This window comes from Haliotis rufescens, unplaced genomic scaffold (genome assembly GCF_023055435.1).
Source record: "Haliotis rufescens isolate VD_foot unplaced genomic scaffold, xgHalRufe1.0.p SCAF_18, whole genome shotgun sequence".
Classification (NCBI taxonomy): Eukaryota; Metazoa; Mollusca; class Gastropoda; order Lepetellida; family Haliotidae; genus Haliotis; species Haliotis rufescens.
Window position 1 is genome coordinate 31,461,455 of NW_025963868.1, and position 25,531 is coordinate 31,486,985.

Genomic DNA, 25,531 nt, shown 5'->3' on the forward strand with positions numbered 1-25,531 from the left:
GTGTGCCCGTGTGTGTGCCCGTATATGTGCCCGAGTGTGTGCCTGAATGTGTGCCCGAGTGTGTAGTCGAGTGTGTGCCCGAGTGTGCCCGAGTGTGCCCGTGTGTGTACGCGTATGTGTGCCCGAGAGTGTGCCCGAGTCTGCCCGTGTGTGTGCGCGTATGTGTGCCAGAGATTGTGCCCGAGATTGTGCCCGTGTGTTCCCGAGTGTGTGCCCGTGTGTGTGCCCGAGTGTGTCCGTGTGTGTGCCAGTGAGTGTGCCCGTGAGTGTGTCCATGTGTGTGCCCGAGTATGTGCCCGTGTGTGCCCGTGTTTTCCCGTGCCCGAGTGTGCCCGTGTGTGTGCCCGAGTGTGTGCCTCTGTGTGTGTCCGTGTTTTACCGTGCCCGTGTGTGTGCCCGAGTGTGTGCCCGAGTGTGTGCCCGAGTGTGTTCCCGTGTGTGTCCCCGGGTGTGTGCCCGTGTGTGTGCCCGAGTGTGTGCCCGAGTGTGTGCCCGAAGGTGTGCCCGTATGTGTGACCGAGCGTGTGTCCGAGTGTGTGCCCGTGAGTGTGCCCGAGTGTTTGCCCGAGTGTGTGCCCGAAGGTGTGCCCGTGTTTTCCCGTGCCCGAGTGTGTGCCCGTATGTGTGACCGAGCGTGTGCCCGTGTGTGTGCCCCAGTGTGTGCCCGTGAGTGTGCCCGAGTGTTTGCCCGAGTGTGTGCCCGAAGGTGTGCCCGTGTTTTCCCGTGCCCGAGTGTGTGCCCGTATGTGTGTGCCCGTATGTGTGTGCCCGCATGTGTGCCCGAGTGTGTGCCCGAGTGTGTGCCCGTATGTGTGTGCCCGAGTGTGTGCCCCGAGTGTGTGCCCGTGTGTGTGCCCGAAGGTGTGCCCGTGTTTTCCCGTGCGTGTGCCGGTGTGTGTGCCCGAGTGTGTCCCCGGGTGTATGCCCGTGTGTGTGCCCGAGTGATTCCCCGTGTGTGTGCCCGAAGGTGTGCCCGTGTTTTCCCGTGCCGGAGTGTGTGCCCGAGTGTGTGCCCGTATGTGTGTGCCCGGATGTGTGCCCGAGTGTGTTCTCGGGTGTGTGCCCGTGTGTGTGCCCGTGTGTGTGCCCGAAGATGTGCCCGTATGTGTGACCGTGTGTGTGCCCGAGCGTGTGCCCGTGAGTGTGCCCGAGTGTTTGCCCGTGTGTGTGCCCGAAGGTGTGCCCGAGTGTGTGCCCCGAGTGTGTGCCCGCATGTGTGCCCGAGTGTGTGCCCCGAGTGTGTGCCCGTGTGTGTGCCCGAAGGTGTGTCCGTGTGTGTGCCCGAAGGTGTGCCCGTGTTTTCCCGTGCCCGAGTGTTTGCCAGTGTGTGTGCCGGTGTGTGTATTTGAGTGTGTCCCGGGGTGTAAGCCCGGGTGTGTGCCCGAGTGTGTGCCCGAGTGTGACCGTATGTGTCCCCGAGTGTGTGCCCGTGTGTTTGCCCGTATGTGTGCCTGAGTGTGCAATTGAGGCAGGTGGCCACTAAGGCAGGTGGCCACGAAGGCCGGTGGCAACTGAGGCGGGTGGCAATTGAGGCGGGAGGCAACTCAGGTGGGTGGCAACTCAGGCTGGCAACTGGGGGCAACTGACGCAGGTGGCAACAGACTCATTCCACCAACGAAATGACAATATGTAGGAACCCTGAGGTCATTCAGGTCGTTGTTAACACCCCTTTATGGAACTCCCTCCACGGTCGAAATTACAACGTGGAGGAACCCTGAGGTGATGTCAAGTCATCAACACACCTTCACGGAACTCCCTCTACCGTCAAATTAGAATGAGGAGGGACCCTGATGTGTTGATGACTTGACTGTAAATAACAGCGACAAAATACATTCCATAATCATTAGGGTCCAACTGAGTCTGGCTCCAACTAAGACGGGATTACAACCGAGGCAGACAGGAACTGAGGCGGTGCAATTGAGGCAGGTGGCCACTAAGGCAGGTGGCCACGAAGGCCAGTGGCAACTGAGGCGGGAGGCAACTCAGATGGGTGGGAACTCAGGTGGGTGGCAACTGGGGGCAACTGGGGGCAACTGACGCAGGTGGCAACAGACTCATTCCACCAACGAAATGACAATATGTAGGAACCCTGAGGTCATTCAGGTCGTTGTTAACACCCCTTTATGGAACTCCCTCCACGGTCGAAATTACAACGTGGAGGAACCCTGAGGTGATGTCAAGTCATCAACACACCTTCATGGAACTCCCTCTACCGTCAAATTAGAATGAGGAGGGACCCTGATGTGTTGATGACTTGACTGTAAATAACAGCGACAAAATACATTCCATAATCATTAGGGTCCAACTGAGTCTGGCTCCAACTAAGACGGGATTACAACCGAGGCAGACAGGAACTGAGGCGGTGCAATTGAGGCAGGTGGCCACTAAGGCAGGTGGCCACGAAGGCCGGTGGCAACTGAGGCGGGTGGCAACTGAGGCGGGAGGCAACTCAGGTGGGTGGCAGCTGGGGGCAACTGACGCAGGTGGCAACAGACTCATTCCACCAACGAAATGACAATATGTAGGAACCCTCAGGTCATTCAGGTCGTTGTTAACACCCCTTTATGGGACTCCCTCCACGGTCGAAATTACAACGTGGAGGGACCTTGAGGTGATGTCAAGTCATCAACACACCTTCATGGAACTCCCTCTACCGTCAAATAAGAATGAGGAGGGACCCTGATGTGTTGATGACTTGACGACTGTAAATAACAGCGACAAAATACATTCCATAATCATAAGGGGCCAACTGAGTCTGGCTCCAACTAAGACGGGATAATAACCGAGGCAGACAGGAACTGAGGCGGTGCAATTGAGGCAGGTGGCCACTAAGGCAGGTGGCCACGAAGGCCAGTGGCAACTGAGGCGGGAGGCAACTCAGATGGGTGGGAACTGAGGTGGGTGGCAACTGGGGGCAACAGGGGGCAACTGACGCAGGTGGCAACAGACTCATTCCACCAACGAAATGACAATATGTAGGAACCCTCAGGTCATTCAGGTCGTTGTTAACACCCCTTCATGGGACACCCTCCACGGTTGAAATTACAACGTGGAGGGACCCTGAGGTGATGTCAAGTCATCAACACACCTTCATGGAACTCCCTCTACCGTCAAATTAGAATGAGGAGGGACCCTGATGTGTTGATGACTTGACTGTAAATAACAGCGACAAAATACATTCCATAATCATAAGGGGCCAACTGAGTCTGGCTCAAACTAAGACGGGATAACAACCGAGGCAGACAGGAACTGAGGCGGTGCAATTGAGGCAGGTGGCCACTAAGGCAGGTGGCCACGAAGGCCGGTGGCAACTGAGGCGGGTGGCAACTGAGGCGGGAGGCAACTCAGGTGGGTGGCAACTGGGGGCAACTGACGCAGGTGGCAACAGACTCATTCCACCAACGAAATGACAATATGTAGGAACCCTGAGGTCATTCAGGTCGTTGTTAACACCCCTTTATGGGACTCCCTCCACGGTCGAAATTACAACGTGGAGGGACCTTGAGGTGATGTCAAGTCATCAACACACCTTCATGGAACTCCCTCTACCGTCAAATTAGAATGAGGAGGGACCCTGATGTGTTGATGACTTGACGACTGTAAATAACAGCGACAAAATACATTCCATAATCATAAGGGGCCAACTGAGTCTGGCTCCAACTAAGACGGGATAATAACCGAGGCAGACAGGAACTGAGGCGGTGCAATTGAGGCAGGTGGCCACTATGGCAGGTGGCCACGAAGGCCAGTGGCAACTGAGGCGGGAGGCAACTCAGATGGGTGGGAACTGAGGTGGGTGGCAACTGGGGGCAACAGGGGGCAACTGACGCAGGTGGCAACAGACTCATTCCACCAACGAAATGACAATATGTAGGAACCCTCAGGTCATTCAGGTCGTTGTTAACACCCCTTCATGGGACACCCTCCACGGTTGAAATTACAACGTGGAGGGACCCTGAGGTGATGTCAAGTCATCAACACACCTTCATGGAACTCCCTCTACCGTCAAATTAGAATGAGGAGGGACCCTGATGTGTTGATGACTTGACTGTAAATAACAGCGACAAAATACATTCCATAATCATAAGGGGCCAACTGAGTCTGGCTCAAACTAAGACGGGATAACAACCGAGGCAGACAAGAACTGAGGCGGTGCAATTGAGGCAGGTGGCCACTAAGGCAGGTGGCCACGAAGGCCGGTGGCAATTGAGGCGGGTGGCAACTGAGGCGGGAGGCGACTCAGGTGGGTGGGAACTGAGGTGGGTGGCAACTGGGGGCAACAGGGGGCAACTGACGCAGGTGGCAACAGACTCATTCCACCAACGAAATGACAATATGTAGGAACCCTCAGGTCATTCAGGTCGTTGTTAACACCCCTTTATGGGACTCCCTCCACGGTCGAAATTACAACGTGGAGGGACCCTGAGGTGATGTCAAGTCATCAACACACCTTCATGGAACTCCCTCTACCGTCAAATTAGAATGAGGAGGGGCCCTGATGTGTTGATGACTTGACGACTGTAAATAACAGCGACAAAATACATTCCATAATCATAAGGGGCCAACTGAGTCTGGCTCCAACTAAGACGGGATAACAACCGAGGCAGACAGGAACTGAGGCGGTGCAATTGAGGCAGGTGGCCACTAAGGCAGGTGGCCACGAAGGCCAGTGGCAACTGAGGCGGGTGGCAACTGAGGCGGGAGGCAACTCAGGTGGGTGGCAACTGGGGGCAACTGACGCAGGTGGCAACAGACTCATTCCACCAACGAAATGACAATATGTAGGAACCCTGAGGTCATTCAGGTCGTTGTTAACACCCCTTTATGGAACTCCCTCCACGGTCGAAATTACAACGTGGAGGAACCCTGAGGTGATGTCAAGTCATCAACACACCTTCATGGAACTCCCTCTACCGTCAAATTAGAATGAGGAGGGACCCTGATGTGTTGATGACTTGACTGTAAATAACAGCGACAAAATACATTCCATAATCATTAGGGTCCAACTGAGTCTGGCTCCAACTAAGACGGGATTACAACCGAGGCAGACAGGAACTGAGGCGGTGCAATTGAGGCAGGTGGCCACTAAGGCAGGTGGCCACGAAGGCCGGTGGCAACTGAGGCGGGTGGCAACTGAGGCGGGAGGCAACTCAGGTGGGTGGCAGCTGGGGGCAACTGACGCAGGTGGCAACAGACTCATTCCACCAACGAAATGACAATATGTAGGAACCCTCAGGTCATTCAGGTCGTTGTTAACACCCCTTTATGGGACTCCCTCCACGGTCGAAATTACAACGTGGAGGGACCTTGAGGTGATGTCAAGTCATCAACACACCTTCATGGAACTCCCTCTACCGTCAAATTAGAATGAGGAGGGACCCTGATGTGTTGATGACTTGACGACTGTAAATAACAGCGACAAAATACATTCCATAATCATAAGGGGTCAACTGAGTCTGGCTCCAACTAAGACGGGATAATAACCGAGGCAGACAGGAACTGAGGCGGTGCAATTGAGGCAGGTGGCCACTAAGGCAGGTGGCCACGAAGGCCAGTGGCAACTGAGGCGGGAGGCAACTCAGATGGGTGGGAACTGAGGTGGGTGGCAACTGGGGGCAACAGGGGGCAACTGACGCAGGTGGCAACAGACTCATTCCACCAACGAAATGACAATATGTAGGAACCCTCAGGTCATTCAGGTCGTTGTTAACACCCCTTCATGGGACACCCTCCACGGTTGAAATTACAACGTGGAGGGACCCTGAGGTGATGTCAAGTCATCAACACACCTTCATGGAACTCCCTCTACCGTCAAATTAGAATGAGGAGGGACCCTGATGTGTTGATGACTTGACTGTAAATAACAGCGACAAAATACATTCCATAATCATAAGGGGCCAACTGAGTCTGGCTCAAACTAAGACGGGATAACAACCGAGGCAGACAAGAACTGAGGCGGTGCAATTGAGGCAGGTGGCCACTAAGGCAGGTGGCCACGAAGGCCGGTGGCAATTGAGGCGGGTGGCAACTGAGGCGGGAGGCAACTCAGGTGGGTGGGAACTGAGGTGGGTGGCAACTGGGGGCAACTGACGCAGGTGGCAACAGACTCATTCCACCAACGAAATGACAATATGTAGGAACCCTCAGGTCATTCAGGTCGTTGTTAACACCCCTTTATGGGACTCCCTCCACGGTCGAAATTACAACGTGGAGGGACCCTGAGGTGATGTCAAGTCATCAACACACCTTCATGGAACTCCCTCTACCGTCAAATTAGAATGAGGAGGGGCCCTGATGTGTTGATGACTTGACGACTGTAAATAACAGCGACAAAATACATTCCATAATCATAAGGGGCCAACTGAGTCTGGCTCCAACTAAGACGGGATAACAACCGAGGCAGACAGGAACTGAGGCGGTGCAATTGAGGCAGGTGGCCACTAAGGCAGGTGGCCACGAAGGCCGGTGGCAACTGAGGCGGGTGGCAACTGAGGCGGGAGGCAAATCAGGTGGGTGGCAACTGGGGGCAACTGACGCAGGTGGCAACAGACTCATTCCACCAACGAAATGACAATATGTAAGAACCCTCAGGTCATTTAGGTCGTTGTTAACACCCCTTTATTGGACACCCTCCACACTCGAAATTACAACGTGGAGGGACCCTGAGGTGATGTCAAGTCATCAACACACCTTCATGGAACTCCCTCTACCGTCAAATTAGAATGAGGAGGGACCCTGATGTGTTGATGACTTGACTGTAAATAACAGCGACAAAATACATTCCATAATCATAAGGGGCCAACTGAGTCTGGCTCAAACTAAGACGGGATTACAACCGAGGCAGACAAGAACTGAGGCGGTGCAATTGAGGCAGGTGGCCACTAAGGCAGGTGGCCACGAAGGCCGGTGGCAATTGAGGCGGGTGGCAACTGAGGCGGGAGGCAACTCAGGTGGGTGGGAACTGAGGTGGGTGGCAACTGGGGGCAACAGGGGGCAACTGACGCAGGTGGCAACAGACTCATTCCACCAACGAAATGACAATATGTAGGAACCCTCAGGTCATTCAGGTCGTTGTTAACACCCCTTTATGGGACTCCCTCCACGGTCGAAATTACAACGTGGAGGGACCCTGAGGTGATGTCAAGTCATCAACACACCTTCATGGAACTCCCTCTACCGTCAAATTAGAATGAGATGGGACCCTGATGTGTTGATGACTTGACTGTAAATAACAGCGACAAAATACATTCCATAATCATAAGGGGTCAACTGAGTCTGGCTCCAACTAAGACGGGATAGCAACCGAGGCAGACAGGAACTGAGGCGGTGCAATTGAGGCAGGTGGCCACGAAGGCCGGTGGCAACTGAGGCGGGTTGTAACTGAGGCGGAAGGCAACTCAGGTGGGTGGCAGCTCGGGACAACTGACGCAGGTGGCAACAGACTCATTCCACCAACGAAAAAACAATATGTAAGAACCCTTTAGGTCATTCAGGTCGTTGTTAACACCCCTTTATGGGATTCCCTCCACGGTAGAAATTACAACGTGGAGGGACCTTGAGGTGATGTCAAGTCATCAACACACCTTCATGGAACTCCCTCTACCGTCAAATTAGAATGAGGAGGGACCCTGATGTGTTGATGACTTGACGACTGTAAATAACAGCGACAAAATACATTCCATAATCATAAGGGGTCAACTGAGTCTGGCTCCAACTAAGACGGGATAATAACCGAGGCAGACAGGAACTGAGGCGGTGCAATTGAAGCAGGTGGCCACTAAGGCAGGTGGCCACGAAGGCCAGTGGCAACTGAGGCGGGAGGCAACTCAGATGGGTGGGAACTGAGGTGGGTGGCAACTGGGGGCAACAGGGGGCAACTGACGCAGGTGGCAACAGACTCATTCCACCAACGAAATGACAATATGTAGGAACCCTCAGGTCATTCAGGTCGTTGTTAACACCCCTTTATGGGACACCCTCCACGGTTGAAATTACAACGTGGAGGGACCCTGAGGTGATGTCAAGTCATCAACACACCTTCATGGAACTCCCTCTACCGTCAAATTAGAATGAGGAGGGACCCTGATGTGTTGATGACTTGACTGTAAATAACAGCGACAAAATACATTCCATAATCATAAGGGGCCAACTGAGTCTGGCTCAAACTAAGACGGGATAACAACCGAGGCAGACAAGAACTGAGGCGGTGCAATTGAGGCAGGTGGCCACTAAGGCAGGTGGCCACGAAGGCCGGTGGCAATTGAGGCGGGTGGCAACTGAGGCGGGAGGCAACTCAGGTGGGTGGGAACTGAGGTGGGTGGCAACTGGGGGCAACAGGGGGCAACTGACGCAGGTGGCAACAGACTCATTCCACCAACGAAATGACAATATGTAGGAACCCTCAGGTCATTCACGTCGTTGTTAACACCCCTTTATGGGACTCCCTCCACGGTCGAAATTACAACGTGGAGGGACCCTGAGGTGATGTCAAGTCATCAACACACCTTCATGGAACTCCCTCTACCGTCAAATTAGAATGAGGAGGGGCCCTGATGTGTTGATGACTTGACGACTGTAAATAACAGCGACAAAATACATTCCATAATCATAAGGGGCCAACTGAGTCTGGCTCAAACTAAGACGGGATTACAACCGAGGCAGACAAGAACTGAGGCGGTGCAATTGAGGCAGGTGGCCACTAAGGCAGGTGGCCACGAAGGCCGGTGGCAATTGAGGCGGGTGGCAACTGAGGCGGGAGGCAACTCAGGTGGGTGGGAACTGAGGTGGGTGGCAACTGGGGGCAACAGGGGGCAACTGACGCAGGTGGCAACAGACTCATTCCACCAACGAAATGACAATATGTAGGAACCCTCAGGTCATTCAGGTCGTTGTTAACACCCCTTTATGGGACTCCCTCCACGGTCGAAATTACAACGTGGAGGGACCCTGAGGTGATGTCAAGTCATCAACACACCTTCATGGAACTCCCTCTACCGTCAAATTAGAATGAGGAGGGGCCCTGATGTGTTGATGACTTGACGACTGTAAATAACAGCGACAAAATACATTCCATAATCATAAGGGGCCAACTGAGTCTGGCTCCAACTAAGACGGGATAACAACAGAGGCAGACAGGAACTGAGGCGGTGCAATTGAGGCAGGTGGCCACTAAGGCAGGTGGCCACGAAGGCCAGTGGCAACTGAGGCGGGTGGCAACTGAGGCGGGAGGCAACTCAGGTGGGTGGCAACTGGGGGCAACTGACGCAGGTGGCAACAGACTCATTCCACCAACGAAATGACAATATGTAGGAACCCTGAGGTCATTCAGGTCGTTGTTAACACCCCTTGATGGAACTCCCTCCACGGTCGAAATTACAACGTGGAGGAACCCTGAGGTGATGTCAAGTCATCAACACACCTTCATGGAACTCCCTCTACCGTCAAATTAGAATGAGGAGGGACCCTGATGTGTTGATGACTTGACTGTAAATAACAGCGACAAAATACATTCCATAATCATTAGGGTCCAACTGAGTCTGGCTCCAACTAAGACGGGATTACAACCGAGGCAGACAGGAACTGAGGCGGTGCAATTGAGGCAGGTGGCCACTAAGGCAGGTGGCCACGAAGGCCGGTGGCAACTGAGGCGGGTGGCAACTGAGGCGGGAGGCAACTCAGGTGGGTGGCAGCTGGGGGCAACTGACGCAGGTGGCAACAGACTCATTCCACCAACGAAATGACAATATGTAGGAACCCTCAGGTCATTCAGGTCGTTGTTAACACCCCTTTATGGGACTCCCTCCACGGTCGAAATTACAACGTGGAGGGACCTTGAGGTGATGTCAAGTCATCAACACACCTTCATGGAACTCCCTCTACCGTCAAATTAGAATGAGGAGGGACCCTGATGTGTTGATGACTTGACTGTAAATAACAGCGACAAAATACATTCCATAATCATAAGGGGCCAACTGAGTCTGGCTGCAACAAAGACGGGATAGCAACCGAGGCAGACAGGAACTGAGGCGGTGTCATTGAGGCAGGTGGCCACGAAGGCCGGTGGCCACGAAGGCCAGTGGCAACTGAGGCGGGAGGCAACTCAGATGGGTGGGAACTGAGGTGGGTGGCAACTGGGGGCAACTGGGGGCAACTGGGGGCAACTGACGCAGGTGGCAACAGACTCATTCCACCAACGAAATGACAATATGTAGGAACCCTCAGGTCATTCAGGTCGTTGTTAACACCCCTTTATGGGACTCCCTCCACGGTCGAAATTACAACGTGGAGGGACCCTGAGGTGATGTCAAGTCATCAACACACCTTCATGGAACTCCCTCTACCGTCAAATTAGAATGAGATGGGACCCTGATGTGTTGATGACTTGACTGTAAATAACAGCGACAAAATACATTCCATAATCATAAGGGGTCAACTGAGTCTGGCTCCAACTAAGACGGGATAGCAACCGAGGCAGACAGGAACTGAGGCGGTGCAATTGAGGCAGGTGGCCACGAAGGCCGGTGGCAACTGAGGCGGGTTGTAACTGAGGCGGAAGGCAACTCAGGTGGGTGGCAGCTCGGGACAACTGACGCAGGTGGCAACAGACTCATTCCACCAACGAAAAAACAATATGTAAGAACCCTTTAGGTCATTCAGGTCGTTGTTAACACCCCTTTATGGGATTCCCTCCACGGTAGAAATTACAACGTGGAGGGACCTTGAGGTGATGTCAAGTCATCAACACACCTTCATGGAACTCCCTCTACCGTCAAATTAGAATGAGGAGGGACCCTGATGTGTTGATGACTTGACGACTGTAAATAACAGCGACAAAATACATTCCATAATCATAAGGGGTCAACTGAGTCTGGCTCCAACTAAGACGGGATAATAACCGAGGCAGACAGGAACTGAGGCGGTGCAATTGAAGCAGGTGGCCACTAAGGCAGGTGGCCACGAAGGCCAGTGGCAACTGAGGCGGGAGGCAACTCAGATGGGTGGGAACTGAGGTGGGTGGCAACTGGGGGCAACAGGGGGCAACTGACGCAGGTGGCAACAGACTCATTCCACCAACGAAATGACAATATGTAGGAACCCTCAGGTCATTCAGGTCGTTGTTAACACCCCTTTATGGGACACCCTCCACGGTTGAAATTACAACGTGGAGGGACCCTGAGGTGATGTCAAGTCATCAACACACCTTCATGGAACTCCCTCTACCGTCAAATTAGAATGAGGAGGGACCCTGATGTGTTGATGACTTGACTGTAAATAACAGCGACAAAATACATTCCATAATCATAAGGGGCCAACTGAGTCTGGCTCAAACTAAGACGGGATAACAACCGAGGCAGACAAGAACTGAGGCGGTGCAATTGAGGCAGGTGGCCACTAAGGCAGGTGGCCACGAAGGCCGGTGGCAATTGAGGCGGGTGGCAACTGAGGCGGGAGGCAACTCAGGTGGGTGGGAACTGAGGTGGGTGGCAACTGGGGGCAACAGGGGGCAACTGACGCAGGTGGCAACAGACTCATTCCACCAACGAAATGACAATATGTAGGAACCCTCAGGTCATTCACGTCGTTGTTAACACCCCTTTATGGGACTCCCTCCACGGTCGAAATTACAACGTGGAGGGACCCTGAGGTGATGTCAAGTCATCAACACACCTTCATGGAACTCCCTCTACCGTCAAATTAGAATGAGGAGGGGCCCTGATGTGTTGATGACTTGACGACTGTAAATAACAGCGACAAAATACATTCCATAATCATAAGGGGCCAACTGAGTCTGGCTCCAACTAAGACGGGATAACAACAGAGGCAGACAGGAACTGAGGCGGTGCAATTGAGGCAGGTGGCCACTAAGGCAGGTGGCCACGAAGGCCGGTGGCAACTGAGGCGGGTGGCAACTGAGGCGGGAGGCAACTCAGGTGGGTGGCAACTGGGGGCAACTGACGCAGGGGGCAACAGACTCATTCCACCAACGAAATGACAATATGTAAGAACCCTGAGGTCATTTAGGTCGTTGTTAACACCCCTTTATTGGACACCCTCCACACTCGAAATTACAACGTGGAGGGACCCTGAGGTGATGTCAAGTCATCAACACACCTTCATGGAACTCCCTCTACCGTCAAATTAGAATGAGGAGGGACCCTGATGTGTTGATGACTTGACGACTGTAAATAACAGCGACAAAATACATTCCATAATCATAAGGGGCCAACTGAGTCTGGCTCCAACTAAGACGGGATAACAACCGAGGCAGACAGGAACTGAGGCAGTGCAATTGAGGCAGGTGGCCACTAAGGCAGGTGGCCACGAAGGCCGGTGGCAACTGAGGCGGGTGGCAACTGAGGCGGGAGGCAACTCAAGTGGGTGGCAGCTGGGGGCAACTGACGCAGGTGGCAACAGACTCATTCCACCAACGAAATGACAATATGTAAGAACCCTCAGGTCATTCAGGTCGTTGTTCACACCCCTTTATGGGACTCCCTCCACGGTCGAAATTACAACGTGGAGGGACCCTGAGGTGATGTCAAGTCATCAACACACCTTCATGGAACTCCCTCTACCGTCAAATTAGAATGAGGAGGGACCCTGATGTGTTGATGACTTGACTGTAAATAACAGCGACAAAATACATTCCATAATCATAAGGGGCCAACTGAGTCTGGCTGCAACAAAGACGGGATAGCAACCGAGGCAGACAGGAACTGAGGCGGTGTCATTGAGGCAGGTGGCCACGAAGGCCGGTGGCCACGAAGGCCAGTGGCAACTGAGGCGGGAGGCAACTCAGATGGGTGGGAACTGAGGTGGGTGGCAACTGGGGGCAACTGGGGGCAACTGGGGGCAACTGACGCAGGTGGCAACAGACTCATTCCACCAACGAAATGACAATATGTAGGAACCCTCAGGTCATTCAGGTCGTTGTTAACACCCCTTTATGGGACTCCCTCCACGGTCGAAATTACAACGTGGAGGGACCCTGAGGTGATGTCAAGTCATCAACACACCTTCATGGAACTCCCTCTACCGTCAAATTAGAATGAGATGGGACCCTGATGTGTTGATGACTTGACTGTAAATAACAGCGACAAAATACATTCCATAATCATAAGGGGCAAACTGAGTCTGGCTCCAACTAAGACGGGATAGCAACCGAGGCAGACAGGAACTGAGGCGGTGCAATTGAGGCAGGTGGCCACGAAGGCCGGTGGCAACTGAGGCGGGTTGTAACTGAGGCGGAAGGCAACACAGGTGGGTGGCAGCTCGGGACAACTGACGCAGGTGGCAACAGACTCATTCCACCAACGAAAAAACAATATGTAAGAACCCTTTAGGTCATTCAGGTCGTTGTTAACACCCCTTTATGGGATTCCCTCCACGGTAGAAATTACAACGTGGAGGGACCTTGAGGTGATGTCAAGTCATCAACACACCTTCATGGAACTCCCTCTACCGTCAAATTAGAATGAGGAGGGACCCTGATGTGTTGATGACTTGACTGTAAATAACAGCGACAAAATACATTCCATAATCATAAGGGGCCAACTGAGTCTGGCTGCAACTAAGACGGGATAACAACCGAGGCAGACAGGAACTGAGGCGGTGTAATTGAGGCAGGTGGCCACTAAGGCCGGTGGCAACTGAGGCGGGTGGCAACTGAGGCGGGAAGCAACTCAGGTGGGTGGCAGCTGGGGGCAACTGACGCAGGTGGCAACAGACTCATTCCACCAACGAAATGACAATATGTAAGAACCCTCAGGTCATTCAGGTCGTTGTTAACACCCCTTTATGGGACTCCCTCCACGGTCGAAATTACAACGTGGAGGGACCCTGAGGTGATGTCAAGTCATCAACACACCTTCATGGAACTCCCTCTACCGTCAAATTAGAATGAGGAGGGACCCTGATGTGTTGATGACTTGACTGTAAATAACAGCGACAAAATACATTCCATAATCATAAGGGGCCAACTGAGTCTGGCTCCAACTAAGACGGGATAATAACCGAGGCAGACAGGAACTGAGGCGGTGCAATTGAGGCAGGTGGCCACTAAGGCAGGTGGCCACGAAGGCAGGTGGCCACGAAGGCCAGTGGCAACTGAGGCGGGAGGCAACTCAGGTGGGTGGGAACTGAGGTGGGTGGCAACTGGGGGCAACTGGGGGCAACTGACGCAGGTGGCAACAGACTCATTCCACCAACGAAATGACAATATGTAGGAACCCTCAGGTCATTCAGGTCGTTGTTAACACCCCTTTATGGGACTCCCTCCACGGTCGAAATTACAACGTGGAGGGACCCTGAGGTGATGTCAAGTCATCAACACACCTTCATGGAACTCCCTCTACCGACAAATTAGAATGAGGAGGGACCCTGATGTGTTGATGACTTGACTGTAAATAACAGCGACAAAATACATTCCATAATCATAAGGGGCCAACTGAGTCTGGCTCCAACTAAGATGGGATAACAACCGAGGCAGACAGGAACTGAGGTGGTGCAATTGAGGGAGGTCGCCACTAAGGCAGGTGGCCACTAAGGCAGGTGGCAACTGAGGCGGGTGGCAACTGAGGCGGGAGGCAACTCAGGTGGGTGGCAACTCAGGCTGGCAACAGGGGGCAACTACCGCAGGTGGCAACAGACTCATTCCACCAACGAAAAAACAATATGTAGGAACCCTGAAGTCATTCAGGTCGTTGTTAACACCCCTTTATGGGACTCCCTCCACGGTCGAAATTAAAACGTGGAGGGACCCTGAGGTGATGTCAAGTCATCAACACACCTTCATGGAACTCCCTCTACCGTCAAATTAGAATGAGGAGGGACCCTGATGTGTTGATGAATTGACTGTAAATAACAGCGACAAAATACATTCCATAATCATAAGGGGCCAACTGAGTCTGGCTCCAACTAAGACGGGATAACAACCGAGGCAGACAGGAACTGAGGCGGTCACTAGGGGCAACTGAGGATGGCAGCTGGTAGCAACTGACGCAGGTGGTTACAGACTCATTCCACCAACAAAATTCCAATTTGGAGGAGCCCTGAGGTCATTCAGGTCGTTGTCAACACCCCTTCATGGGACCACCTCCACGGTCGAAAAATGAAATGTTATGCATTGTTTAGGATCGCGCTGACAAAAACCACTCAGAAAAACAACAAAATTACCCAATTATTCAACATTACGAAAAGCCTCGCCTGTCCGAAAATGAGCATGGTATGCTTGAAGCAGGATCGAGTCAATGTGATGTTGCAAGACAATTTAACGTCCACAGTAACACCATTTGGTGTTTACGGCAATGTTGCCAGAGACGAATGGAGTCAGAGACCATCCTCGGAGTGGCAGGCCACGTGTAACCAATAATCGACAAGACAACTGGATTCGAACAACACACCTACGAAATCGATTCCAGCAAGAGATGCACGTACAATATATCCCACAATTCATCAGTATGAACATAAAAGCCATTGAATATGTAACCCACAACATCAGTTTGTAAACACAGATACACAGAAAAAAAAGTGAAAGCCTAAAATTGATCGTATTACGTTCATTTCTGTCTCACACTACAACACGCTGAATATGGCTGTTCAAGGGGTGGGAAATGCGTGAGCTCGTGACGTGGGTCAAATAGAGTAACCTCCCCTAGCAATGACTAGTTAACAGGTTGTGTGAAGCTGGAAGCACAGGTCTAATGTGCATCTTCCTTTCAGGTGCTTATCTAAGGGGACCAGCACCGAAACGATAGTATTTAGTCGTTGAAAAGAAAACTGTACGTCAAAACGAACAGGTGAAATAACACATTGTTATAAATTAGCATTGCAAAGTATTTAACAAATAGATACAAATTAGAACTACATCAGTAAATTTATATTTTCACTTAGCATTTGCTTAACATACACTTCCTGGCAGATAAATGGATAGAAATCTGATGTTAAATATAATTATGTAAGGTGTTTCTTTCGAAACTGCAAGCTTATTTTTCATAATGCCATGATTTTCTTGGAACGGATTTCGGCACAAACAATTCATCTTTTTATAATGTCAACCTGGTTTTAATACCAATTCCAATGTTTGTTTTTTTTCAGATCAAATGTCCCATTTCCCTATCCATAATGCCAATATGTATCATTATCGTTCTCCTCTTAGGTGTATTAATTGATCTCAGTTGTGTTCACAGTTAATCCTCTTTTTATCTTTGCTAATAATTAAAGCTTAAATGACCGGAACTTTCTTTGCTAATTGCTTCAATTTCTTTGGCAAGAATTGGCTGACATGTTTTTATTGTTAGACAATGCACCAAGCCACATTATCCCTGTCGACGTGTCAAATGTCAACATCTATTGACTCCTACCTACGACAACAAATCACCTTCAAGTCGCAATGACGCCAGCTCCAGCTCGGTCACTTGATAGATTCTATTGACAAGAAAGTGTCCCCTATGATCCTCCTGAGGTGTGTTTGATGTAGATGAAAATGTCAACAATTTCGTCAAAACGGACCAGTTAAATAGCAAATTATTAATTACACTATATCATACTCATGTGTACTGTATTTATAAAGTGGATTCAAGTAGGCTTGAACCAGATGACATATTGGTATGAGAAATCATAGAGCCCGACATCGCTGCTCGCGTCATTCAAACAATTCCATGACAAAAGACGCTCTCAAAAAACTACCTGAAAAGATGCTTCAGAATACATCGTTCATCTAGAAGATGTTAGCGGGTGTTTCAAGTAGGAGTATGAGCCATGAAACATGAAACACCCCTCAACATCTCAAAGCTGCCGAGTCATCAGGAGGTACACATGGACACCATCAGGGACTTGGAAGTGGATGATCGTTACACACAAAACAAGATCCTGATAACACCAGCACGTAAAGTTGTAATCTTTGCATCATGCTGGATAAGAGTTGATTTCAGAAACACCTTGTATATGTTAGTGATATGACAATGTATTCATCTTCCTTAGGCAAAGGAGTTAACGGTATTTAACAATCCAGTCATGAGTTGATTTCAGAACCACTTTGTATACGTCAGTGATAGGATACATGGATATGGAGTATACCAGAGGGTGTCAATTCCTGCACATGACGTGGTGTAATTGGCAGAGGTGTTGGAAAAGGTAGCCACACCTGAAGCAGAAATAGTATTTTGTTAATTTCAATAACTTTTAAACAAACACAACATTCAATTCACATGTGTAAGGCCCTTTTTGCAGTAGTTGATGGTCGACGGACAAGTATATAATGCACCAATATAACAGCTGTTAAAGTGAGATATAGAGTAGAACATAAACCTTGATTCAATATGACGGGGAACATGTTTGCCTTAAACGAATAATTCTTATAATATAAATAATTAGTTTTATCTTCAGTTTTACTTACCGCATCTGGAGATGTAACACCAGGTTGATATGGTCGCTGATGGTGAAGGAGGAATTTCATTTTCACTGCTTGACTGTTGATGGTGAGACCAATGGAAGCTGGAGGCTGAGGCTGAGGCTTGTGGCAACAGAGGATGGACGGCAACTGAGGCTGGTGAGTGTGGCTGGTGACCTATCGCTGCTTTTTCAGATTAATGCGTCCTAGCCCCTCATTATGACACCTGAAATGGTAAGCAGATATTCGTTAACACAGGGAGAACCAGGAAGGAAACATCTATTCCTTTACCACCCTATACACATATCTACTTCAAGAATATTCCAGCAACAACTTCAGGAACACATTATCTTGTCTGTAAATCTTAAAAACGTCATAACTTCAAGAAAAATGAAAAGCGATTGCTTGATAACTATGAGCATATTTCAGCACATTTTTAACAATAAAGCTGTTCAAAGAATTACACTTGTGCATTCAGGGTTTACTATTTGTTACGTTTTCAAATCTTGCAGAAATCCACAGAATCATTGTTCCCAGCAGTATATGTCATCAACAGGTTATTGTTTGAAAATGTCTAAATTGAGAAAGATGCTCGTCACACACAAATCTTATATCAAATCACACCTTTCTTTCGAGGAGATAGTACTGAATTGGAGATTCACACAGTACAATCCATGTTAAACTGTTTCGATGTATTTTCCTAGTAGCCAGAGAATTCCGGAACTCTGTAAACTCTATGTGGAGTGAGAGAATTTGCTTCAGTGCCAAACAGTATTTAAATTAATTCATGATAAAATATATCGAGGTATTTTCTTAGTAGACAGAGAACAGCTTGATGCTGGAGGAAAGCCAGCTGTAATGCAGGTCTCAGACTTTCCCACTTCGGTGAGCAAAGGGTATGGTGCTGATAAATCTAGAAAGATAATCCGGTCGTACCAGGATTCGAACACACTCAAAGGTATCTGGGACGTCTGAAGTAGGCAGAGTTACCATTGCATGTAGACATGTGAGGGAATGAATGCTGCAGAATGCCGCATTGAGCAATATTACAGCTAATATTTGACTGACAACCACACAGTGGTCGATAGGATGTTATAATGATCAATGCGGGCACATTCACACATGGTGATTGGTTCATATTTTACTCGACAACTAGAATAAGGTACTGGGTTGCCGATTTTGCCCTGGGTCACAGAGATCATATATAGAGGGCAGTGGGGTAGCCAAGTGGTTAAAGCGTTGGTTCGTCATGCCGAAGACCCGGGTTTGATTCCCCACATGGGTACAATGTGTGAAGCCTATTTTCCGGTGTCCACTGCCATGTCCACTGCTGGAATATTGCTAAAAGCCGCATTAAACCAAGCTCACTCGCTCACTCATAAAGTTAGATGTAGTACATGTAGTGGTGGCAGTAGTAGCTATTAAGGGCAAACTCTGTGAAATGAATTTTCTCTCTCTGTTGTTTAACGCCCTACTCAGCCATATTCCAGCAAATTGGCGGCGATCTGTAAATAATCAGGTCTGGACCAGACAATCCAGTTATTGACATCCTTAGTATTGATCTACACAACTGGGATACGATGACATGCATAAACCAAGTCAGGGAGACTGACCATCCAATCCCTTAAGTTGCCTCTAACGATAGGCAAAGGTAGCTGAAGACCAATTCTGACCTGGATCTTCACTGGGCAAAATGTGTGTGAGTGAGTGAGGTGTTGTGGCTGTTCAGCATTAGTCCACCAGTAACGGCAGGAGCCAACCACTTGTCTTACAAGCATAGATTTGGTTGATGTATTGATTACCTCCCTTTCTAAATGTTAGAACAAGATCTGTGACAACATGCAACAAGAAAACAGCATTATCACTGTCCCCCAATCTCCCCAAGGCAAGGGAGTTAACTGACTTTAAAAGTCCAGTTTCCACCCTTGCCTACTAGAGGCTGATACTAGTTATGTCCCTCGTATGCCTCTCCTATGGACCAATCAGATTCCACCTCTCATATCACTTGCATTTGCTTCAAACAAAATGGCGGTGCCCAGTCAAGACGGTCTGATCGATAATCAAGATCTAAAACGTGATAAGACGGGTCTTACATCGCGAAGTGCATCAAATCAAATCAAATTCGGAAAATATCTGTTGACAGCGAGTTGGCGGTGCACATGCTCTGCAAATCCTGCAATAGACCGAAATCTGCATGACAGTTTACGAACCGGATTTCGATTTCATTGCACGATTTTGATTGGACTATGCATAGACTCGTTAGTCCAGCCAAAATGTAACTCCATAATACCAGCCTTGTTCGAATAGGGTGAAAACTGGACTTTAATAGTCAGTTAACTCTCTTGCCTCGGGAAGATGCTGTCCCCCAGTATTGAGCATGTTACAATTTTGGTTTTGTTCATTTAGTAGTGAATAATATGGAAATTAATATGAAAACACATACAGCAAGTGCCTTAATAACTTTGCAAAGATACATGTAGCAAGGGACATAACTCAAGGCAGCAAGCAAAGTTTTTTTATTAATGTAACTTCAGTAGTTTATGAGAAATTGCAGACATTATGCACTTAATAAAACAAGGAAACACACAAACAATGTTCATTAGAAAAAAATGAAAAGGCACCAGTTCAGCATGTGTTTGATAAATATACAAAGCTTTGCAAAAAAATCTAAACTGTTTCTGACACTGAGACAAAAGTCTGGTGAATTCAACTAACTTAATTAGTAACAGCGTCCAGAAGTTAGTGCACAGCAAATTTACATTCCTGCCTATATTAGCAATATATCCATGTTGTTCCTATTGTGATGAGTTAGCGAGTTTGGGCGTATATCAGTACAACATCCTATTCTAGATTTAGATGTTGCAATCTTAAACGTGCTGTAGTAACTGGCACATATGAAAATATCATTTATAATGAGTGAGGTGAGGTGAAATGGGGTTCAACGTCGAGTTCAAGATTATTGCATTTATATAGCGACGTGCAGACTAATGCCTATTTTACAGTACTAGCTCACTGAGATATCATGCCGCAGTTTAACACTGCTCAGACAGTACACTGACTCTGAGCCGACCTTGTTTCAGCCCCTTAATGCAGAGTAAGAGCACTGATATTACAAGAAGAGTCTGTATATTAAACTACGGTTATAACGAACTCAAAGGGACCACTAATTTAGTTCGTTATAACCGTAGTTCGTTATAAGCATAGATATACAGCATATATACAGCAAATGGACGGGATCAAAAGGCAATTTGTAATATCCGTCAGTTTGTTATAAGCGTGTTCGTTATAAACATAGTTTACTGTATTTCTATATCATGTAAAAAACCCCAAAAAACACCCAATCGTAAATCTGATATAAAATGGTCCTGCATGATCATGCGTTTGTATGTATTTTTGGACGAAGGCTTTTTAAGACTAAATGAAACTGTCTGTGTATCATCTTCCAGAGGCAAGGGAGTTAACTGACTATGAAAAGTCCAGTTTCCACCCTTGCCGAACTAGGCCGGAATTTCTGGGTTCGATCATAGCGCCACGAGTGGCTATTACTAGTAATGTCCCTTCTAGTTCCCTCCTACTGACCAATCAGATTCAGCCTCTGATATCACTTGCATTTGTTTCAAACAAAATGGCGGCACCGATCAATAATCAAGCTTCATATTGTGATAAAACGGATCTTAAATTACTTGGCGAAATGCATCAAATCACGTGATCACCTTCATTAAAAACATGTAAAGATTTGGAAAATATCTGTTGACACTAAGTTGACAATACACATGCTTTGCAAATCCTGCAGTTCCGAAATCTGCACGGCAGTTTACGAACCGGGTGTTCGATTTCGTTACATGACTTTGATTGGACCATGCAGAGACTGGTAAATCCAGCCAAAATAATTATGACACCATAACTGCAGCCTAGTTCGGCAAGGGTGGAAACTGGACTTTTATAGTCAGTTAACTCCCTTGCCTCGGGAAGAGTGAGTGAGTGAGTATGGTTTTACGCCGCTTTTTAGCAATATTCACGCAATATCACGGCGGAGGACACCAGAAATGGGCTTCACACAATGTACCCATGTCGGGAATCGAACCCGGGTCTTCGGCGTGACGAGCGAACGCTTTAACCACTAGGCTACCCGACCGCCCCGCCTCGGGAAGATGTCTGTATAGGTATTTATAAGCTTAATGCGGGACCCGTTTAGACATCCCTCATTGAACTTGGAATAATTCTGAACTTATTGTTTTGATTCAAATTTACTCCTTTAAAATTGTCGATAGGGCTTCATGTGACTGAAATACTTCAAACCACAGGTAGGGAGATCGGTAGTTACTAGGGCTGGGGCGATACACCAACTATGCGATCCAATACGTATCATGATATCTTGTTCACGATCCGATACATATCACGATTCTTGTATGTGCTCTTATCTGTGGTGTTGTAGGCCATCTTTTTCATAAACAAGATAGTTAAATACCTGGCACACTGACAATTTACATTTGGCAGCGTCAAGTATGACGCAATTGATGAAAATATTTACTTTTTCAATAGTAATTTTCACTACATTAGTGTTCGGTGTAACAGCAATTAAAGTAAACATTTAAAGAATGAATCGATATTTTTTACTTAGTGGGCGACTCTGATCGATACTTGTGTCGAGAAGTAAAATATCACGATCCGCCGATGCATCGGTGTATCGTCCCACCGCTAGTAGTAACTCGATATTTGAACAGCAACAGTCAATGAAACTTTCTATCTTGTCTTAATGGGCAAAAAACATTTTCTTAAGCATAGCCAATTAGGTCAACTTACAAGATTGCATTTGAGAATGAGTGGGTGAGTTGGTTTTAACGCAGCTTTGAGCAGTATTCCACTTATATCACGGCATGTCAGCTTAGTGTGAGAGGGAGGAAAGCCTGAAGTGATGTAGGTCTCGTTGGGTGAAACCCACAAACATGGCACTGAGAAACCTAGAAACAATCATTTCAAACCAGGATTTGAACCCTCATTTACAGGCTTCTGGCGTGCCAAGGAACTCTGCACAGCGAATTGCGGCGCCTTGGACAACTGGGCCACCCACGTCCCCGTATGTGACAATGGAGCAGCCTAATGTATTATTGTCAGATTATTATTATTTCAAGGCGGTACAGCTAAATGCATGTCAGTACTGGACAAACCAGTAGTTCATACAGACAAATACAGCCATTAGAGTTGGTTGGTTTGTTGTGTAACGCCGCACTCAGCAATATTCCAGCTATATGACAGCAGTCTGTAAATAATAGAGTCTGGACCAGACAATCCAGTGATTGATATCATGAGCATCGATCCACGCAATTGGGATCGATGACATGCATCAACCAAGTCAGCGAGCCAGACCACCCGATCCCGTTAGTCGCCTTTTACGACAAGCATAGTCGCCCTTTACGGCAAGCATGGGTTGCTGAAGACCTATTCTACCCCGGAATCTTCACGGGTCATTTAACTATTTCAAGGCGGTACAGCTAAATGCAAGTCAGTACATGACAAACCAGTAGTTCTACAATCGTTGGGGACGGAAGTCTGTATTAACATGAAATCTCAATGAATAACAAATGATTAATAAAAAAAAGCTCACCTAAGTCCTTTGCGCTTTGTCTAAAATATGTATCAGCTCCTGGTAAGGCTGTAGCTGCTGCTGCTGCTGCTGCTGCTGCTGTTGACAGCCTGAAATATAGAATATAATAACAATGTCTAATAATAAAGAAATAACTGATATATGTGAGTGTTTGTCTGCTTGTTTGTTTGTTTGTTGCTGTTTAATGCTGCACTCAACAACATTATAGCTATATGTAAATAATCGAGTCTGGACCAGACAATCCAGTGAAAGATATGATGAGCGTCGATCCAGGCAATGGGGATACCATCACATGCATAAACCGTGTCAGCGAGCCTGACCACCCATCCCATTATTCACCTCTTATGACAAGCATAGTTGCCTTTCACAGCAAGCATTGGTTGCTGAGGGCCTATTCTAACCTGGATCTTCATTGGTGGATATATGAGTGAGTTACGGAGTTGGGTTTATCCCCGCTTTTAACATTATTCCAGTTATATCACGGCGTGTCAGCTTAATGTGGGGGGAAAGTCTGCAATGATGCAGGTTTCAGACGTTTACCACTTCGATGAAACCCAAGAGCAATGGTATGGTGCTGACAAACCTAGAAACATAACTACATTTAGTTGGTTTTGTTTGTTGTTCAACGCCGCTCTCAGCAATATTCCAGGTATATATGACGGCGGTCTGTAAATAATCGAGTCTGGACCAGGCAATCCAGTGATTAATATCATGAGCATCGATCCACGCAATTTTGATCGATGGCATGCATCAACCAAGTCAGCGAGCCTGACCACCCGATCCCGTTAGTCGCCTTTTACGACAAGCATAGTCGCCTTTTACGGCAATTGCAAGCATGGGTTGCTGAAGATCTTTTCTACCCCGAAACTTCACGAACTTAACTACATTTAGTGCTAACTACTAAATGACTTTATCGCGCGTATCCAAATCATTGGCTAATCACATCTGTAACATATTCACCCCTTGTAACCGAATCACCCCTGGGTCAGCACCCGGCATCGTGCCCAGGGCAGCAGATCCCGCGCAAGCGTCATCTCTCCTTTGTTACATCTCTATAGTCCACCACACGTGTTTCGCTGTATCTAATCGCTTTGTACGTTTTCTTTGTACACAATCGGGCACGGGTGGCCCAGTCGTCTAAGGCGCCGCGATTCGCTGTGCAGAGTTGCGTCCCTTGGGCACGCCAGAAACCTATGATTGTGGGTTCGAATCCCGGTTCGCCCCAAATATGTTTCTAGGTTTGTCAGCACCATACCCGTGCTCGTGGGTTTCACCGAAGTGGTAAACGTCTGAGACCTGCATCACTTCGGGCTTTCCTCCCACATTAAGCTGACACGCCGTGATATAACTGGAATACTGTTAAAAGCGGCGTTAATCCCAACTCACTCACTCATTGTACACAATCGCGTCCGTCTTGCCGATTCACGCTTCAAATACCATCTATTTCAGCCCTCGTTGTATCGCATATATTTTGCTCTACTCCTTAAAGGGCAAGTTCACACGGAAATTAACCTAATTTTCTTGTACTTTTTCCACAATAAAAGTGTTAACCTAGAAGTGTCATAGACAAAAATATAAAAATATCACAATTAATCAACATATGTTTTGCATTAAAACGATTTATATTTTTCACATTTACCAAGTGTTCTATTTCCATAACAAAAACACCATGGCTTATGTCCCTTGCAATATGACGTCATTGGTGCCAATTGATAAACATTATGACGTCATCATGCTTTGTTAGAGCCGCTTCACGTTGTGTAGGTACAGGTGTGTGATTCTAGCGTCTCAGATGCCAGCCAGCATAGTGTTATGCTGAGTCACCACTGCGCCGGAGTGTGTCGTAGGCCATGTTGTTTTACCGCAAACTGGTACTTGATATCTTTTGCGTTCAGAATAGACAGGGACCCAGTTGAATTGGCACCAAATGCGTCATAATCAAAGGGAGATAACTTAGGCCTGTTTAGCTCGAAAAACGAAGGCCTCATAACGGCATATCATTTTCACACTATTGTGAGCTTCCTACTTTCACTGTGAAAAAAATGAGTGTATATTTTCAAACACAGATACTAACTAATTCTAAAATTGCGTTTTGTTTAGAAAAAGAAAGAAAGTAATTTTTGCGTGTACACTTCCCCTTTAATTTCACCCTCGGCATATTTTACACTTGTGGATTACCGCCTCGCCACCTCAACCTCCCGTGATGCCTCCAAAGAGAAGAGCAGCCATCAACCACAAGCTTGTGAGGGGAGCCAAGCAGGCCAGGACAAACGGGAGACAAACCCCGGGAGTACACATTGTACAGGAAGCAACAGCTGATGATGAGTCTTCGAATAACGGGAATATTGAAGGTGGCACGTCCACGCTTCATCCCAACAAAACAATTAACGAGCGATTTGCATTACACAATTAACTAGGTTTACAAATCAATACAAATTACTGCACAACAATGACAATGGCAGTACACAATAGAATGGTAGTACAATATTCAATGGCAGTATAAAATACAAAATATGATGGCAGCGGTGAAAGCAAAA

At 48.1% G+C, this 25,531-nt stretch overlaps 1 protein-coding gene across 1 annotated transcript; it reads left to right on the forward strand.

The window, feature by feature from the left end:
* The first annotated feature begins 290 nt into the window (after positions 1–290).
* On the forward strand, positions 291–1,349 carry LOC124124856 (keratin-associated protein 10-8-like). Its single transcript, XM_048398010.1, has one exon. It carries the CDS (start codon positions 291–293, stop codon positions 1,347–1,349), a length of 1,059 nt encoding a protein of 352 aa, XP_048253967.1.
* Positions 1,350–25,531: the final 24,182 nt, after the last annotated feature.

Excerpts from the sequence above, each read along its gene's own strand:
- LOC124124856 (XM_048398010.1), top strand. The coding sequence starts at position 291 with ATGTGCCCGTGTGTGCCCGTGTTTTCCCGTGCCCGAGTGTGCCCGTGT.